Consider the following 20,380-nt stretch of genomic DNA (forward strand, 5'->3'; position numbering starts at 1 on the left):
AACTCTGTCCATTCATTGGCTGATGTGACCTAGCATGAATGTGTACACTGTGACTTCTATGGTACCTGTAATTCTTAAAATGGCAGTTTCCTATTTAGGATTACCCAATGGCACATACTACTAAAAAAGTATATTTTTATGAAAATGGTTTATTTAGATGAAGCAGGGTTTTACATATGAGCTGGTAATGCAATTTATTTTATACAGATCTACATTGTTTGGGGGTATAGTTTCACTTTAAGACAATAGCACAAGAAGACATTTCTGGTATTTTGGTGACCACCAATATCTTGGTAGGCAGAATCAAAATACAGGTATGGAACCCATTATCCAGTATGCTTGGGACCTGGGGTTTTCCGGATAAGGTATCTCCATACCTTAAGTTTTCAAAAAAAATCATTTATAAATTAAATAAACCCAACAGGGGTGTTCTGCATCCAATAAGGATTAATTATCTCTTGGGATCAAGCAGAAGGTATTATTTTATTATAACAGAGAAAAAGTAGAGCATTTTTAAAAATTAGAATTATTCGCTTATAATGGGAGTCTATGGGAGATGGCCTTCCCGTAATTCTGAGCTTTCTGGATACCGGGTTTCCAGAGAACAGATCCCATACCTGTACCAGAAAATACCCCAATTTCGCCTCTCATCAGTCTACTGTCACATTTTCGACTTTGGCCTATTTGATCCCATCTTCCAAGCTGCATAAAGTCGGGCATATTGCCCCAGTGCATTTTGGTCTTAAGGTCTGATCGATACACTTCCAAACTAAAATTTGCTTAGGCAGATATGCTTATTGCTTTATGTATTCAGTCATAAGGAAGTCATTATTCCCTGGGCACACATTAGTGGGTTCTCAAATGGTGCTTCAGGCCCTAATACTATGCATACGTTGTAATACCTTGGGAGTTTTATATACCCATGTACCCCAGCAAAGTAGAAGAAAATCTGGAATTGCTGGAAATAATACCTAAAGGCTACTGATAACCCAAATATATCAGACATTTTCACTTTAGACTTCTCTGTATGAGCAACATGCAGTGACTGATTTGATGCTTAGCACTGAAACATTGCATTACATGCAAGTGACGTATCTACTTTTTGTTTGGTAGAAAACAGCAATAAAAATATTGTTAAATAAATAATACCAAGGGATAGTTGTGTGAGACATCTGATTGGACAACAGTGCTTTGTAAATTTCATGACCAGTTCAGACAGATTGAAGCGCAGTAGTTAAAAGATGATTTTAGTCTGTAATTAGTAATGCACAGTAGCACTCACAGGCATATGTAGCCTTTACAGATATTAACAAGCCCGTAGTCCTCCTCAGTAGAAATAGCTACCTTGTTCCCTTAGATTGTATAGCAGACCACCTACTGCAAAGCAGTTGCTATAACTACAACTACGTGCTTGCACACATAAAAATAACAATTTATTAGCATTCATATATAGCATTTATAGATTTACTCTTGAACTTAAATGGGTTTGTTTTTGTTTTTTCAATAGATGCCAGCTCTTCTCCGAGTACTGGTTCTTCCCGCAATGGGCAGGCTCAAGGTGTTCGCCAATCACAAAGCAGTTCCCCTCAAAGTCAGACCTCCGCCGATCGTGACTATCTAGCATGGAGACGCAGAGTAGTTGTCCCAGAGCTTGAACGTAATGTATACAGGTAGTCATTTGTCAGCCTTTATAAAGTACTGCCCAAAAACACATTTAAGAGCATTTTGCTCTATACCTGGATTTATGTATGGTTTGGCCCAGCGTGTGGCCAGATCAGGCCAACATCTGCCCGTTGGCTGCTGAACAAGCAGATCTCACCATGTATGGGCAGATTAACACTGCTTTATATACTTTAGATTGTATAAAAATAATAATAATAACGGTTATCCTTTGTCATAGGCAACAAGAAGCTTCCAGACTTGAGAGAGGACGGGAAGAGAAAGCATACTTTGCAAAACAGATTTTACAGCCGAGTGTTCAGGAGGTAAATGGACTATTATTCAGTATTTAAGCTTTTCTTAAAGGAGAAGGAAAGACTAATAAAGAGTTAATCTTAAGCTGCAGGCATACCTTTAGTTCTCTTAATAGTGCCCTTAAGTCTCCCCATATTTTGCCTGTTCAGATGATCAGAAGCCTCATAGGAAAAAAAAAAAGGCTGAGCTGTGTAAATAAAATGCACATAATGCCTAACTCCTGCACCAAGACCCCTGTACATGGGCAGTTTGTAAGACTGCTGCTGAATGGCTCAGATCCACGTTCCTAAGGATGGGAGGAAGGTCTTAGCATTCCTGTGGAAGGGTGTAGCAGGAGAGGGGGAGCTGTGCAGACTCTGTCACAGGAAAAAAGGAGAGAAGAAATCCTGTTTCTTTTGATAGAGGACACAGTGCAGCGTTTCTGTGAGTGCTTATGGCTGTATTTACATAGCCTTTCTGATAAAGCTTACTACGTTTTTACCTTTCCTTCTCCTTTAAAACAGCTCTATCATGTAGCTCCAACCCTAACTTTGCAACTTAGAGCGCATCTGCTCAGTGAGGCAATGAGACAGAAAAGGTGCCTCATTGAGAAAATAAAGATTGTATCCCTGATATAAGCAGATGGCTGGAATGTAAAGAGGGTTTAAGTTGGTTTTTAAATGTTTTTGCTACATTTAACTTTTGTATTGGTTAGACTCATTTACCAACTGAAAGGCAGAATGCAAGAAGCATCAAGAGACCAAAGTGTCGCAGTCCATCACCCCGGCCTGATGTGGAACAATTTCTTGACCTCTCGTGCGAAGAAGGGGAAGAAACGGAGTCTAGAGGATCAGAGGAAGAGGCAAGATCAGAGGCACAATCCCTATCCTCATTCTCCTTGTACTTTTCTCACCTTCCTTCATTTGAGTTTAACCTGCTATTTATTCTTGCTATCCTGCAGATCAGCACTGTGGATGATACATCAAGTACTGCCTCTACTGACAAAGAAGAAGAGTGGAGAAGTGAAGAGTCAAGGTAAGACAACATGCAAAAAAAAAAAAAAAAAAATAGAACTATTACTTATTCCTATTACTTTGTGCAGGGGTATCATGGCTGTCAGGTCTGCTTTATTAAAGATGACTTAAGGCCCCCATACTTGGGCCGATAGAAGCTGCCGATATGGGTCCCTCGGACCGACTCGGCAGCTTATCAGCCCGTGTAGGGGGAGAACCGAGGGGCCTGGCCGACCGATATCTGGCCTGAAATTGGCCAGATATCGATCGGCCAGGTTAGAAAATTCAGTCGGATTGGGGACCGCAACGGCTCGTTGATGCAGTCCCCGAGCCAAGCGAGCGGATCTGCCCGTGTATGGCCAGCTTTAAGGGTGAAGACACACAGATCTACTAGTAGCAGCTACTTGTCGTGGCTACTAAAACAGACAATGCTGATCTTTTACTGATAACTGCCTCTACATGTGTTTTAGCAGAGGCAATTCTCAGTATTATCTATGGCAGGGGATTTTCTGGCGTTTAGTAGCCTTGAAAAAGTAGCTGCTACTAGTAGCCCAGTGTGTCTTTACCCTAAAGGTTTACATCTGTGGGATCTTCAACACTTTGTGCGTGCATCATTTTTTTTAGAAGTTTCCTCTCATGTATTTGTTCTATGCTAAGGCCACAAGTACCTGGACACTGTCAGACCCACATCTCTCACACACACCGTCTCTAATCTTCAGGGAAGGTTTTGCACTAGAATGTTGCTGAATGGGGTCTGATTCAGTTGATATTTAAGAAGTTGAGCGCTCATTTGGGATAATGCCTGGCTTTACTGTCTGCATTCTAATTCCTCCCACAAGTGTTTATTTGGGTTGAGGTGCAGGCCAATGAAGTTCTTCCACTCCCATCTCTGCAAACCAATTCTATATAAACCTTACTTTGGGCTTGAGGTTATTATCCTGCTGAAACAGAAAAAAACCTTCCCCTAAAAAAAACCTTGCCTAAAGTAGGAAGCACAGAACTGTCAAGAATGTCATTGTATGATGTTGTGGTACCTGGAAAGGTGGGTGTGGCTTAAATAGCCAATCCTAATAATTGAAGGGATGTCCACATACTTTTGGCCATATTGTGTATATGTAATGTTATTTTTTTCAAGGACCTTGTTCGCAAAGAACCCATAGCAAAATAGATTCAATGCAAATGCATTTTTTAGGGAGTTCACAGCCACTGAGTAACATATTCCCATGTGGAGTAGGCTCAAGAGGAGGAACCTATCAAACACTCTCTTTCCCAATGTATTGTTTTATCCAGTGAGTACTCCGACTGGACTGTTGATGCTGGGATTAACCTGCAACCACCTAGCCGCATATCCACCCGTCGCCGGGTAAAGACCATAATGACCAGTTCTGAGGAGGAGAGCTCTGCTGAGGAGAGATTGTCTACTCCAAAGAAGAGGAGACCGAAACAGAGACATTCAGATTCGGTTTGCAAAACTTCTATAGACCATTGCTACCCCAGCATTATTTCTAGTGGTGTTTCGGGATCGTTGTTTATCTTGCCTCTCATGTTTTTATTTGTAGGAGATGCAAAGTCCAGGAAGGCCATTGTCGGACAGGGAAAATCCAACTGATTTTCACCCCCCTCTTTGGATAACAGACACATTACCCAGAAGATCCCCGTTTGTTCCTCAGATGGGGGATGATGTAAGAAAGCAGCCGCGTGTATTAATCTCTTGTTAGTTCTGGGGATACTGACACTGTGGGGGAGGCACTTTATACAGTCTGCTTGTGTTGTGATAAATTGTTATATTTTACAAGTACAGTGCTTTCCAGCCATGTCTTATAGCTTCATGTTTCTGTTTGTATTTGTCTAATTGATTTTTGGACAGTTCATTGAATACTTTTTTTTTTACTAGATTGTTTACTCTGGGTTAAACTGAGCAAATACTGGAAAGCAACACCTACAAGCTGCTAACTCAGTCTGGAGGGGCTGAGTTGGCAGCTTTTATCAGCCTGTGTATGGCCACCTTCCAAGACTGGTGGTGTTTCAGGTGTCTGGCACCACTTTTTATTTTTTTCTGTAGCCTTCCTGTAGGGTCATAATCCCCTTTAAAAAAACAAGATTGAGTTAAGTCCAGTAGTCCAGGGCATTTAGAAATCTGAAACAGAACAGTAAATAAAATTAAATTTAGGCAACACACTAGCAGGGACAAGCTCATCTCAAGACTAGGGGTATACTGAAACAGTGCATTAATAGGCCTCCTCGCTTCAAGCAAGATTATTAGACTTGAAATTTGATTTTGCCCACAGTCACACAGTTTGTATTTGCTGTTCCCTAAGAGGCCTTTAGCAAGGAACTGGACAGAGGAATACACTGGTCAGTAGCTGGCACTGGACAGCTTGTGGAAACTCCTGGGAGATGCCACCACTCCACTCAGCACGCATAAGTAAGGGAATAGTTGGGGAATAGTTTCCCTTTAACAAAAGGTTGGTAAGTGGATAGTAAGGTTCAGAAAGAGTAGCAATATTAAAAGTACAGCTCACATCTGCCATTTGGTAAAAATAAAGGCCTTTATAAGTCACACACTGACACAAACATTGTTTTCTTTTAATTTTAAAAGTTCCTATTGAGGTCACTTAACATACACATTTTGCTCCTGCTCTAGGTCATTTATTTTCGACAGGGCCACGAAGCTTACATCAACGTAGTCAGAAGAAATAACCTCAGCATTCTAAAAAAGCTGAAAGAACCATGGAAGCACGTAATTCTACGGGTGAGAGAATCATTGGGATTTCTCTTTAAGCACATTTGTAATATAAATTGACTTGTTAGCAGTGGTTAGCATTAAGGAATGAAATCATTGTGCATTGGTTTGTTCCTTTTCTTGTTTAAGGACCAGGAGCTGGTGAAGATCGTCGGTATCCGCTACGAAGTTGGTCCTCCCTCTTTATGTTGCCTAAAACTTGCCTTAATTGACCACGTTACTGGGAAGTTCATAGATCAATCATTTTCCCTCAAGTATGTTGGAATTATTATTGTTTTTATCAATGTACACTCCATGGTTCTTTCATAATACTGTTAATAAGTTGACATGGCAAAACAACTGAAAGTCTGTTTAAAGCTGGCCATACACTGTAAGATCTTCTTGTTTGGCGAGGTCGTCAAGCTGAACGGATTTTCTCCAGATATGCCAACCTAAAGGTGGGCGATATCGGCTAATTCGATAGGGCCAAATGATCATATTAAAACGGCGGGCTTAAGCACCATCAGTTCGGGGACCACATTAATGAGCCGATGCGGTCCCCGATTCGACAGGAAAATCAAACCTTCCTGATCGAGCTGGTGAATCGGTCTAAAGGACTGATATTGGCAGCTGAAATTAGCCTGTGTATGGCCACCTTAATCAAAGTCTATGGGGAATATCTGCCTGAAACGTCGTAGCTTGGAAAGCTAAGATAAGATAATGGGCTAAATACTGCGACAGGTTTTGGATGTTTTACTTGTTTGCTGACCTCCCTAAATTATAATATCACTCTGTGGTGCCAGCTGTAGTCTTCAGTACATTATTCTTATCTTCTTAAATTGCAATTGTCTGCAACGTCATGGGGAGACAGACTACAATACAGCACTAGATAAAGCAACTCGGTTTAGGGCTATGACACACCGAGCTACTTGACGTGGCCACAAATCGCCAGAAAATATAAATTGCCATCCCACCGGCGATTTACATTTTCACCGGTGGGATGGCATATCGGGGAGATTAGTCGCCCGCGACGAGAGATTTGTCGTGGGCGACTAATCTCGCCGTCTGTCACGGCCCTAAGGATACTGAGAATTGTGTCTGCTAAAACACAGACAGTTATCAGTATTGTCTGTTTTGTAGCTGCTACAAGTAGTTCCATTTGTCATTGCTCTTAATTATTATTATTATTGTCATGTTCTTTATTATTATTATAAAATATATATAATATAATTTTATATACATCGATATACATCGATATATTCATATAGCTTTATTCCAGTGCTCTCAAGGTGTTTTTTGTGTTTAGGTATCATGATATGCCCGATGTCATTGACTTCCTCGTGTTAAAGCAGTTCTACGATCAGTCTTGTCAAACAAACTGGCATCCTGGTACATTACTCTTTAGCTATTTATTTACTGTGTTTTTATTTGTTTATATATTTGTTTTCTTTGTACACCATTTATATTGCAATGGCGATACTCCTGTTTATTTTCTAGGTGACAGGTTCCGCTCTATTATAGATGATGCTTGGTGGTTTGGAACAGTTATGGATCAAGAGCCATACCAGTCTGATTACCCGGACAGCCTGTTTCAGTGCTACACTGTAAAGTAAGCCTTTTGTAAAAGTACTTGTTGCTCCAAAACACCCGAGACTGGGTTGTGTGTCTGGGAAGGATCGTTTGCAGGCGTAATGCAAACAGAAAATGTCATTAAAGGGGAACTCCACCCAAACACAACTGAAGTAAACATAATTTCAAGCAACTTTGCAATATACATCACTTCAAAAATATTCAGCCCTTTCATGATGTTTAATGTAATAATATGGTTTGGAACAGTTCCCTAAGCCCCGCCCCCTGTTCCCCTGCTGATCTGGCTGACTACTTTGTGACTCAAATAAAATGTAACAGTAGTCGTCTGTCCCTCAGCCTGCCTTCAGCCTGCCTCCTCCCAATCCCACAATCCCCTGCTGCACACGTGATGTCAATAAGGAAAGGAACATCCCAGTGCAATGCATTGTGGGTTATGTAGTTCCTGCATGCTGTCTGTAAGCTGTGGAGAAGTTGTTACAATTTGTTGTTACAGCAAATTGTTACAATTTCACGTATTGGTATCCTTCTGTAGGTTACTGGATAACAGTGATTTGTTTGCACTCTGGTATTTATGGAACCTTAATTAAAGGCCCGTTATAATTCAGCAGTCCAGTAGAATATGGCAGGTAGGCGGGGGCGCCTGTCCAAACTGGACTGTACGTGGCACATTTCTATAGCAATGAGAACATCCCTGGTTTTCTAATAACCTGTAATGAGAAATACCATAAATCTGCTGAAGGTCCTGTCAGCTTTAAATGAGTTCAGCAATTTGTATGATGCCTCGTCAAGAAATATGGGAATATTGTAGATAAAATTGCTTGCTCCTGATTGCTATAATAGTTTAATATTCCTTGGCTGTAAGCCTTGTACCAAAGAATAATAATCCATCCAGTTAAATGGAACAAGATGGCTGCTCATACCACGAATGACCCAAAGTTGACAGCTGGTAATAGTGTGGATTGCCCTATTTATTAGATGAATCATTTTAAAAGCAAAACCTCTCGGTATAAAAACTTTTTAACATATGTTATTCTTCAGCTTCCATAAAACTCCTGTTTGTGTGGTTGAGGTTCCTACATTTCAAACACTACCAAGGCACCTTTTCGGTTCTTTAGGAGCTCATACATTATTGGTGGCAATGATACATTTCCTTCATCAGCCATATGAATTTACTGTGTCTTCATCTCAACAGGTGGGACAACACAGAAGTAGAAAGGCTAAGTCCTTGGGATATGGAAATCATTCCAGCATATGGTATGTTGTGCTGTCAATATTGCAAACTGAAATGATCTACATGGGGACACCCCTTAAGGCTAATGGAAATCTCTGGATTGGGTTAAAATGGAAACTTGGGTTGCTCGTGGCCACTGTTGGGCGAAGAGTCTGCACTGAGATTCCCTGCTCAATAATTCATTTGCTTTGCCATGGGAACTTCTCCTCCTTCTCATGAAATAGACCAGTAACATAAAGTGTTAATAAAGGGGTTGTTTACCTTTGAGTTAACTTTTAGTATGACAGTATGAGACTATTTGCAATTGGTCTTCATTTTCTATTTGAGAGTTTTTTTTCACCGATTTCACATTTTGTTCGGCAATTGTCCAGTTTGGAATTTCAGCAGTTATCTAGTTGCTAAGGTTCAAATTACCTAAGCAACCATGGAGTGGTTTGAATGAGAGACTGGAGAGATATGAATAGGAGAGGACCTAAATAAGTATTAAAAAGTAACAGTAGACAAATTAAAAAACTATATAAAATGAGAACCAATTGAAAAGTTGCCTAGAATTGTCCATTCTATAACATACTAAAAGTTAACTAAGCACATCATAGGATTCCTGTATGTAGCCCACCTCAAACATGACCCTTTTCCCATTGGTTGTCTCTTACTAAGCCTTTGGTTGGTTTGTCTTTTACATTTGCTGTGGGCAGGGCTCCGCTGAATCCCATAGATCTGTACATCTTAAGAGCAATGGTTAGCCTGTTGGGCAAAATTCTGGCAAATCTCAACCCATTGTTCTTCATTAGGTCTGATATGGCCATTTGGGCTGACTGTCCATTAGTCTTGTATAGCAGTCATCAGCTGGCAAATGAATTAAAAATGGCCCCACTTTTGCTTTCCTTTATAAACCTATCAGTGGATTTGGCCCATCCACTCAATCTTTGGCCTGCTGGGCTCCATTTTGCCTGGAAATCAGTACTGCCCTTAGCTTACAGGTGTATCACTTCAAGTCTTGGATGGCAGCAGGAACTCGGGATAACACGAAACTCCTCTCTTGGTAGTGAGTCCGCCTTCAGAACTTGGAACCAGTATTTCCCTAAACTCCGATGAGCTGGAAGAGTTGCTGTATGTTCCTCAAAAGGGAGAATGGGGTAATGGCGATCGAGACTCTGAATGTGAACGTGTTATTTGCGGCATCGACCAGATCCTTCAAATGGGTAAGAAATCATTGGTGCAGCCAGTAGAGATGTGATTCCTGTCCACAGCGCTTGCTTGAGATCATAAGGGATTATTCGCCCTATTAAGTCACAAGCAACCACACTGTCTGTTCCCTGGGGTTCTTGATTGCAATAACAAATGTGCTGTCCCCTCAGTGTTTTCTCACTTTTGCCTGCATTCCCAGCCCAAAATGCCTACAATATATCATTCAGCCTCCAATGTTTGACACATTGGTTGCATTTTTAGTTTCTTTCCAAAATCAATATTAAACTAAGCTGGTCTAACAAGTACAGTATATGGGGTTATTTTTAAAGGAAGTAGTCAAGACTAGCTATTGGGCATTTGTGTAATACACTCTGACTAGTATACAAAATAAAAAATAATCTTTTTGCTAATGATTTCTTACTCCTTTATAGAATTTGCCAGTCAATTTGCTGCTCCTGTTGACTTGACTACATACCCAATATATAGTTCGGTGGTTTCCTATCCAACAGATCTAAGCACAATAAGGATGAGGCTGGTGAACAGATTTTACAGGTTAGTTGAATATATTGGATACGGTTATAAGTACAAAATCAGGCACATACAAATATCTGTTTTCCCTTTCCCTTGGACCGAATACTGAACCAAATCCAGACCCTAATTTGCATATGCAAATTAGAGTACAGAAGGGTTAAAGTGGCGCTTGGTGAAAAATTACCCCTTATTGGGGGCAGAACAATCCTATTGGGTTTATTTAATGGTTAAATGATTCCCTTTTCTCTGTAATAATAAAACAGTACCTGTACTTGATCCCAACTAAGATATAATTACCCCTTATTGGGGGCAGAACAATCCTATTGGGTTTATTTAATGGTTAAATGATTCCCTTTTCTCTGTAATAATAAAACAGTACCTGTACTTGATCCCAACTAAGATATAATTACCCCTTATTGGGGGCAGAACAATCCTATTGGGTTTATTTAATGGTTCTCTGTAATAATAAAACAGTACCTGTACTTGATCCCAACTAAGATATAGCTACCCCTTATTGGGGGCAGAACAGCCCTATTGGGTTTATTTAATGGTTAAATGATTCCCTTTTCTCTGTAATAATAAAACAGTACCTGTACTTGATCCCAACTAAGGTATAATTACCCCTTATTGGGGGCAGAACAGCCCTATTGGGTTTATTTCATGGTTAAATGATTCCCTTTTCTCTGTAATAATAAAACAGTACCTGTACTTGATCCCAACTAAGATATAATTACCCCTTATTGGGGGCAGAACAGTCCTATTGGGTTTATTTCATGGTTAAATGATTCCCTTTTCTCTGTAATAATAAAACAGTACCTGTACTTGATCCCAACTAAGATATAATTACCCCTTATTGGGGGCAGAACAGTCCTATTGGGTTTATTTAATGGTTAAATGATTCCCTTTTCTCTGTAATAATAAAACAGTACCTGTACTTGATCCCGACTAAGATATAATTAATCCTTACTGGAGGCAAAACAATCCTATGGGGTTTAATTAATTAATTTTAGTGATTTTTTTAGTAGACTAAAGGTGGCCATACACGAGCAGATCCGCTCGCTTGGCGATGTCGCCAAGCGAGCGGATCTTCCCCCGATATCCCCACCTACGGGTTGGCGATATCGGGGACCATTTAGGTAAAAAAAATAATAATCCGATCGTTTGGCCCTGGGGCCAGACGATCGGATTATGTGGGCGGCAATGGGGCAGTCGGATCGGGGACCGCATCAACGAGCCGATGCGGTCCCCGATCCGACCAGATTTTCTAACCTGGCCGATCGAGATCTGGCCAATTTCAGGCCAGATATCGGTCGGCCAGGCCGATCTGCTCTCCCCATACACGGGCCGATTAGCTGCCGAATCGGTCCAAGGGACCCATATCGGCAGCTATAGTCGGCCCGTGTATGGCCACCTTAATAGTGTGGATATCCAAGTTACAGGAGACCCCTTATCCGGAATACCCTTGGTCCTGAGCATTCTGGATAACTGGTCCCATACCTGTATATATATATTATTACGGTATTTTATTTTGCAGTAATTATTGCCATATTTGTAACATGCCGCATCTGCTTCATTCCAGGAGATTGTCTGCCCTCATCTGGGAAGTGCGATATATTGAGCTTAATGCCCGGGCCTTCAATGAACCCGACAGCTCAATAGCTAAATCTGCAAAGATCATCACAGACTTACTGTTACGCTTCATAATGTAAGTCATGTTGCTTTGTATTACATATTATACTACAGAGACTTTTTCAAGCATACAGACTATTTTTTCAAACAATCATGGCCCTGCAAGTGTACAGTTGCTATTGGTATTGTTTCCAGCATCATAAAAGGGAGCCTTACATCAGTTCAGAGAATGCCCGGTGACCAACTTCAGGAAGGCTGTGCCCCCCCCAGTGTTATAGGGCAGTGTTAAATGATTTTTTCTTTTTTTATGCATGGGACACAAATCAAGCCATAAGGGCTCATTTATTATTATGGGGCTAGGCTCTAAGTGCAGAAAAAAATGTTAGGGGGCTTTTCTGTACTGGTGAGTTAATTCTGTAATAAGAAACTAAAGGCCACTCTAAACAGCGCAACAGCCTATATTGGGGTCATTGATTCAGTTTAGGGCCACAAGCAGCTCCATTAGATCGCCTCTCTAGGCAGTTTCCATTTTGTAAATGGAATATTCGAGCTGCTTTTTCAGTGTAATGCAGCTACTTATGGCCCACTCCTGTTTGTTGTACAGCTCTGCAGAATATGTCAACGCTTGAGGTAGGAGACCCTGATGTGCTAACATGACTAAAAGCAGGTCCAATATCACTGAAGTATGAGCACCCCTTGTTTAGGAAAATGACCCTCAATGAATATGGACATTCAGATTGTACCAGAGGCTTATGAGGGTACTGCCCATTGCATTCCCACACTGTTTGTTTATATTGTGTACCATGCATTCCAGGGACAGCCGCTGCACAAATATCTCTGACCTGTGCAATGCTGCAGAGGGAGATGAGGAGGAGGAGGAATCAGCTGACGAACAGGTACATTTATTTGGTATTTCATTCGTTGTTTAAATTTATGGCTTAAGGGAGCACTTTGCGCTTATTTTGAATATGAGCCAAGTAAATAGGGCTTATATTAGAAATGTTTTCCTTAAATATGCAAAACACTTTTGGTTAAACTCAAAGAAAATGTAAAAAGCTCATCTAAGCTCTAATTTAGACAGTATTAGATAAAATAGTATTGGCTATCTGTCTTCTGCTAACCAATCAGTTGGCACTGGTTCTGAAGGTGGCCATACACAGGCAGATTTAAGCTGATTTGAGTCCTTTAGACCGATTTGGCAGCTTATCTGCATGTGTATGGGGCTCTCTGATAGGCCTATTTGACCAATATCTGGCCAAAAATCAGGCACATGTCGATTGGACAGGCTTGATTTGTCTGTTGGATCGAGGAGTGCATCGGCTAATTGATATGGTCCTCGCTCTGAATTTCTGTATCCCATACGATTGTTTGGCCCTAGGTCACGCCATAATATTGTGGCATATCTGGTGAAAGATTTACTTGTTTGGTGACCTCACCAAACAAGCAAATCTTGCTGTGTATGGCCACCTGAGTAATCATTGTTACCAACTAAAACGGCTCTGTCATTGGTTGGTTGCCAGTCACCCCTAAATCAGTAGGACACATCTGAAATAAAAGGTTGAAAGTTGAAATTTCTGACCTGGCAGAATACATGCCAAGGCTGAACTCCCAAGTGATGGACATTTATTTCCATATGTTTGTGAAATATTTTCTGTGGGGCACCCTTATATCTAAATAAAGCCAAGTGCATTTATTTACAGTTATCATTCAAGTGTTCTATGTGGTTCAATAACCAAGTATTGGCAGGGAAAGACAAAAAAAAAAAACTCCTAGTAAATATTTCCACTAGTTTAATTTTAATTTTTCCATTATTGTTTTCTTCTAGAAGCAAAAGAGGAAAGACAAAATGGCTAAATCTAAAGAGGATGCTTGGAGGATGCAATGTATGGAATTGGCCAACTCTGTTCTAGAGAATGAGGATTCGGAGCCTTTTAGGGAACCTGTTGATTTATATGAATATCCAGTAAGTTCAGTGCAGTTCTAGTTATTGTTAATTGGGGGGGAACCCTGCTACTAAAACTTTGTACATAAAAATCAAATGTCAGCTGGAATATGCAGGGTTAGACTGGTTCGCCGGGACCAGCACCCTTGGCGTCCCTCCCCTGGTGCGTTTCACTTATGCATGCTCAGGGGTGGACATTGGCCCAGGGGTTGGGGTGGTACAGGGGACATGGCCAGCGGGGGGGCACCTTGAGGGGTGCTGGACCCCTGGGGCAGTAGCCCTGGTGGGCCTTGAACCCCCCAGTCCGACCCTTTGAATATGTTACTAGTAACCGGGGCATCACAAAAACTTCATCAGAATGGTCCTCTCAGCACTTTTGCAATTTACGTTCATTTGTTATTAAAAGCAGTTTTTGAGTTATTAGCAGTTTTAGACTTCTAGACTGTTTGCAGTTAACCCATGGATTGCTGATTCTCCGGTGAGACAGATACCTGTTAGCAGTTTAAAAACAAATATCTCAGAAACCACTGTAAATAGGAAGTTAAAGTAAATTGCAAAAGTGCACAGTAGACAGCCCTGAACAAGTTTCCATCAATTAGTTTTTGAGTGTTTTGATCCCCTAAACGTTACCCTGGCTGTACCTGCCTAATAAAAGCTAAAGGCTTGGCTGCTACAGACTGAATTTATCGGCCTTGGGAGGTCCTGCCAAATAAATATCTGCCCAAAATGAGCCAGTTACTAATCCAGCAGGTTTGAAAATCTTGTTAGACAAAGACCACATTGGCATATTGATGTAGTCCCCTCCCAACAGGTCTCCTTAGGCCCACTGTGATCAGATTGTTGGTCCGGCAGAATTAGATTATCCTGAACTGGCCCACCATGTTGTTTAACCGAGTAAAGATCTATGTATGGGCAGCTTTGTGCAATTCTAGTGCAACAAAATGTCACCAATTTGATTTTCTCTGCAGGACTATCTGGATATTATTGAAACCCCTAGGGATTTTGGAACAATAACAGAATGTTTGGCCTTAGGAGGATACAACAACCCCTTTGAGCTACGTAAAGATATGAGATTAGTGTTCTCTAATGCAAAACGCTACACACCAGATAGAAGATCCAAGGTAACTGCGGCGTTTGCTGCCCTGTTTTACTAAACACAATAACTGTTTGTAGGCACAAATACAGACTTTATTTGCAATCGGCAAACGTGGCAATAAATGTGTGAAAGTAAGCTTGGAGGCAGTCATAATGAAAGTCACAAATTTCTGTTTTTGTCCCCGGTTTATAGATCCATAGTATGGTGCTGCGACTTTCTGAATTTGTGGAGTCAAGAATGGACGCCATTATCTCTGAGTATAAAGCTGCCTACAGCTGCAAGCAAGCAGAAAATGACTTGAACTATTTGAAGAGGTCAGCTATAATTAAATAAATACAATTCTGTGTGTGTTTTTTGTATATTCCAATCTCAGCAGCATTGCGATTTCCAGTATATACATTTATTGCACACTCCAGTGGATATTAACGTTTTGTGTAAATGTAATTACTGTTTAAAGCAAGTGTGTGTTTATCCCTTTCTGTTCTCTGGTTCTGACGGGTGAACAGGTCCCCTTTAATCAGCTGCTTCTTTGTTTTCAGAATTCAGAGCCAGTAGTGCAGAGGACAAAAAACACTCCGACCAATCCCAGAGAAAGGAAATTTCACATGAGAAACTTACATTGCCTACGCATTAGGCCCTAACACTTTCTGTTTTGCTTATTTGTTTTGCTGTAGCACGTCAAGAAACGTGAAACAAAGGCGGTTAATATCGGAGTCAGAGAACGAGTCTGGCCAGGAGCCGTGTTCATCCCGATCTACCTCAAGTGAAGTGTTTTCAAACAATAGCCGGGACAGTATTGCCAGCACCTCTGGCGCTTCCTCATATAGAGATGTATTGGGCAAACCCACTGCCTCAGCTGCTAAAAGTGCCCCAGTCATAGCTACTAGCTCCTCATCGAGCTCCTCTGCTTCATCAGGTGATGATCACAGCCTGTTCTTACTTCATCCCCCTATTTAACTTGTTTCCCCTCAACTTTTCGTTTTTAAAAGATTTCTTTTAAGCGTTCTCCCATATGTGTGTGTGATACTAAATCGATGTGCCTCCATTGCTTTGCAGGAAGCGAAACCGATTCCTCATCATCTACCTCTGATTCAGAACATTCCTCTGGTTCTGAGAAAGCGGAAAGCAATAAAAAGTCAGTGTCGAATTCCCACGCCGGCAAAGTCAGTGTGTTTGTAAAATCAGTGGATCCAGCTAAGAGGAATGGGAGAACAACAACTACAAAGCAAGGTAGTGTGCCCTAGAAACGCCCAGTAGTGGCGCCCTAGAAACGCCCAGTAGTGGCGCCCTAGAAACGCCCAGTAGTGGCGCCCTAGAAACGCCCAGTAGTGGCGCCCTAGAAACGCCCAGTAGTGGCGCCCTAGAAACGCCCAGTAGTGGCGCCCTAGAAACGCCCAGTAGTGGCGCCCTAGAAACGCCCAGTAGTGGCGCCCTAGAAACGCCCAGTAGTGGCGCCCTAGAAACGCCCAGTAGTGGCGCCCTAGAAACGCCCAGTAGTGGCGCCCTAGAAACGCCCAGTAGTGGCGCCCTAGAAACGCCCAGTAATGATATAATGAAACTCTGAGAATGATTGGCCAGACTTCTAACTAGCATAATTAATGAGCTGATCATGTGTTTTATTGGTGGTACTTTTGTCTTTTAAATATTTGGGGTGTGGGGATTGATGTGCCTTCTTTTTATTTGTTTTCTACTGATACAGAAAATGTTACCAGTTCAGAAAGTGACCATAAAAGATCATTTAATCAAATTCAACTCAGTGCTTGTTCGTTTTTAGGCACTCTTTATTGCCCTCGAACACAAACAACTAAGGTTTTGAAAGACATTTAGTCTGCTTTGATCTATGTTTGAATTTGTCAAACACTTTCCTGATTATTAGGAAATGTTTTTCAGAAATCATACCCCTTTTTCAACATGAACATACTTTTCACCTATTATTTTAATCATGAAAAATCTGTTTTTATTTCTTGAGCAAAACAGGACAAATGGGGGAGAATAAAGCTATGCCAGGTTTTGTCCTTGTGATGGAGATTAATATTACTGGAGCTCGGATAACCCCCATGCATAATGGGCTCTTGTTTATCTGTGGTGCGTTAATCTAATTATGTACCTTCCTCACAAGGACCAAACATGGAGTAGATTCAGTATTTAGCTCCAGGAATAACAAGGGAAACTACTGGAAATAGTAGAATAACTAGTGTAATAAGTATGTACAGAGAGGTTAATGTAGGTTCAGTAGGTAGGAGAAGGGCTCGAAGATGCTGGAGTGGATTTACATTTATATAGAAACTATGGAACAGACAAAGTAGATATCAGAAAGGGGTGAATAGGTTTCCAGGGGAGTAAAGCAGTGGATCCCAAATTGTGGGGGAGACAGAGTAATAGCAGGGGACCTCAGCTGAACGTCAGTCAGGGTGAGAATGAAAAGAATGGCCATTTGTTTTCCTATACACCTGAATGCCCAACTTGAAGGTCAGTTAGGGTATGATTTGGGGTGAAAGTATATTTGCCGTACTAGATATTCTTGAGCTGTCACAGAATGGTACAATAATATTTTCCTATATTTGTGCTCATTACATGAGCTAAAAAGGGCCCTGGCCAAAGGTTGGACCTTCTAAAGGGACCATGGACTAAAGTTAAACCTTCAAGTGGGACCAATAGGGTAGAGAAACAAAGGGTAACTTAAAAAGATGCCCAGATAGAGTGCAACTATTATTATAGAAAAATGCATACGCTAACCAGGTTAGGTAGAGCTATTTCAAACAACGTTGCCAGCCAGTTTTAAAGATGGATCTCTGAGTTTTTTTTAGTTCCCCCAAGCCAACAGGTGTATTCTTTTCTTTCATTTCAGAATCTCAGGGTAATCGGCAACAGAACATGACTTCGAGTAAAAGACGACATAACAGTGATTCAGAGGAATCTGTGCCTAAAGACAAAGCATACAGTACATCCAGAACGCAGAAGAAAATGCTACGCAAGTGCGCCGCCCTTGCTGCTAATAAAATAAAGTGTATGAGTGATACTGAAGGCAGCATGCCCTCTTCAGACAGCGACTGCAGGGAAGGAAAGGGCAGTAGGACATTACCCCGAAGGGCAGCTGCTACGGAAGCCAAAAAACATCTTATGGATGGCTCTGGGGAAGAGAACACTTTAAAAAGTGACAACGATCGACAGCCTAGAATGGAGCAAAGTGCAAGCAATGTGAGTGCATTGTGTGCTTCCAAAGCGGTCAGTAGAAGAAGTGATTCTAGTGGCTCAGAGAGTAGATCAAAATCTCCTTCTTCCGGTGAGTCCTCAATAAGTGATGAAATTGAGGATGACCATCCTGTGAATGGCGAAAATTCTGACCAAGAAATGAGTGAGCCTTCTATAGCAGACACTCCTTATAAGCACTCGGCCACATCGTGGCTTGTTAGTGAATCGGACTCGGAAATCTCCTCTACGGAAGATACCCGTCAGGTAACAAAACAGAAACACTATGTGCCTAAAACGAAGATAGCAGCTGAAAGAAACTCATCTTCGAAAAACACAAACAAAGAAACAACGAAAAAAGACCTCACGAACTGTCGGAAAAACAGGAAAAAATATACCGATAAAGCCAACGAGTGGGTTTCTGATTCCACCGATTCAGACTCCGAGGCTGGCGTTATAAAGAGGAAAGTACGCAAAAAGGTTGTGTTTTCTCTAACCTCACCGGCTCGAAAGACAAAAGTAACGAGTGACTCAGAAGACACTCTCGATTCGGAGGATTATGGCAAGTTCTCTGGTTCTGATGAAGAGATTCCTCAGTCTAAATCTATTAAGAGCACAGAGTCGTCTTCAGAGTCCAGCTCTTCTTCCTCAGACTCCGGGTCGTCTCTTTCAGACGCCAGCAGCCATCACGAGCGTAAAGTAAATGGAAAAACTGTAGCTTTAAAACCCAGGGAACCCGAGGGCAAGAGGAAGCGAACAAAAAGCAGCTGTGATGATGACTGGGAAGAGCTGAACTATAGGCAACGCAAGAAACTAACTCGCCGGGCGAAGATACCAACGAGGAATCGAGGAAAGAGAACTGTGAGATACGACGATGTGGACAGTGAGGAAACGGTCAGTCGAACGAAGTCCACCAATAGGAGGCTGCGGAAAATCTCCGCCAGGGCCAGTGCCAGGCAGTTCTTCCTTTAAACTGTAAGATGAAATCCTAATGGAAACTCTTGACAGCTATTGACTTTTTTATCCGTTCAGAAATTCAGGGATGATATTTATATTTTTCTATGAAAAAAAAAAATCTATAAATATAAGTTTAAAACTGAATTTATGTTGATTTGCACTTCTCTTCATTAGCATTTATGGATTGTGGTTCTCAACGGTGGCTACGTGCCGGCCAGCTATTTTCACATTAAGCATTCATTGTTTCACTAGTGAAATGAAACGATGATCGTTGATTTATTACCCAGACTTTTAATTCTGTCCTATAGTTATCCAAGTTTAACAAAAAAAAGTATTATATTCGTTAGCGTCTGTTACCACGGTGATTTCATTAGGAATAACCACAGCAGAGGGTTATTGTAGCCGGATTAGTGCTGGGACCTCAGTCCGTCAATTTGGACAAGTTGTTCAGGCTCCATTTTGTTTCTGGTAGTCTGTAGCAATTACTGGGCAGTGCTCTCCAATTACGTTGTCTGAGCAAACTGTCCGAGAACCTGAAACTACAGCAACAAACGCGACCGTTTTACTGCAGACAACAATGGCGATGTCAAGGGGTCGGTTCACTTGACCGTAGGAGACTTATGGAAAGCATTTACTTATAATTCGTGCACTTTTTTTTTCTTTTATAGAACTTGGGCAACTATATGATTGGCTTAAATGGGATAACGTCACGCTCACCCGTCCTTTGTTATTAACCGAGTCTGGCTTGTATGTAGTCACGAGGTGTGGCGTTGAGAACACTTTAGGCTATTGCACCTATGCCAATTTGTGCCTCAAAACGGGGCAGCCAATATCAGTTTTGTATTTAAAAAAGAAAGGGGGTGGGGTTTAACTGCTAACTTAACAGGGAGGGCTGCGTTGAAATCTACTGTCGAGTTGGAGTGCTCGGGAGATTCGCTTCTGAACGATAATTTGCACATTTGTCCTTTTTTAAGTTTACAAAATTCTGTAGCCATAACAGTTTTTGTAACCTTCATGTCAAAAGTTTTGTTTTTGTTGTTTTTTGGTTTCAAAACAAGCAGCTTTACTGCTTTTTATTTAAAATGTGGACAGTAAGAGTTTACTGATGGGAAACAGACACGTTTCTGATCCTATACGGCCGACGCGTTATTTCATGTTACGAATCCCGTTTGCCTTTTTTCAGTACATTTCAGTCAGATTCAGTCCAGAATCCGTTTTTCTCAAGTCGATTTTCCTCGATGTTATTTCTCCAGTTATTAAAACCTGGTTGACGTGGATCTTTCGGGCGTTTCGGAAGCATTACGTTACCCGTTTACGTTCGCTATACTAGTGTTGCTAA

The 20,380-nt window shown here is 41.3% G+C and overlaps 1 protein-coding gene across 1 annotated transcript in view; it reads left to right on the top strand.

Annotated features, from left to right (window-relative positions):
- brwd1 (bromodomain and WD repeat domain containing 1) overlaps positions 1-20,130 on the top strand; it is a 57,605-nt gene extending 37,475 nt beyond the window's left edge. Inside the window, exons 19-39 of the mRNA XM_012958039.3 lie at positions 1,508-1,670; positions 1,901-1,985; positions 2,669-2,815; positions 2,915-2,988; positions 4,257-4,428; positions 4,526-4,648; positions 5,611-5,718; positions 5,839-5,963; positions 6,995-7,077; positions 7,186-7,297; positions 8,471-8,532; positions 9,556-9,711; positions 10,129-10,249; positions 11,808-11,933; positions 12,672-12,753; positions 13,683-13,820; positions 14,768-14,920; positions 15,088-15,209; positions 15,570-15,811; positions 15,952-16,125; positions 17,744-20,130. Coding sequence (XP_012813493.1) covers positions 1,508-1,670; positions 1,901-1,985; positions 2,669-2,815; positions 2,915-2,988; positions 4,257-4,428; positions 4,526-4,648; positions 5,611-5,718; positions 5,839-5,963; positions 6,995-7,077; positions 7,186-7,297; positions 8,471-8,532; positions 9,556-9,711; positions 10,129-10,249; positions 11,808-11,933; positions 12,672-12,753; positions 13,683-13,820; positions 14,768-14,920; positions 15,088-15,209; positions 15,570-15,811; positions 15,952-16,125; positions 17,744-19,056 — 3,881 coding nt within the window. The 3' untranslated portion in view covers positions 19,057-20,130. The remainder of the gene's footprint in view (positions 1-1,507; positions 1,671-1,900; positions 1,986-2,668; positions 2,816-2,914; positions 2,989-4,256; positions 4,429-4,525; positions 4,649-5,610; positions 5,719-5,838; positions 5,964-6,994; positions 7,078-7,185; positions 7,298-8,470; positions 8,533-9,555; positions 9,712-10,128; positions 10,250-11,807; positions 11,934-12,671; positions 12,754-13,682; positions 13,821-14,767; positions 14,921-15,087; positions 15,210-15,569; positions 15,812-15,951; positions 16,126-17,743) is intronic.
- The last annotated feature ends 250 nt before the right edge of the window (positions 20,131-20,380 follow it).

The sequence above is a fragment of the Xenopus tropicalis genome, chromosome 2 (genome assembly GCF_000004195.4).
Source record: "Xenopus tropicalis strain Nigerian chromosome 2, UCB_Xtro_10.0, whole genome shotgun sequence".
NCBI lineage: Eukaryota > Metazoa > Chordata > Amphibia > Anura > Pipidae > Xenopus > Xenopus tropicalis.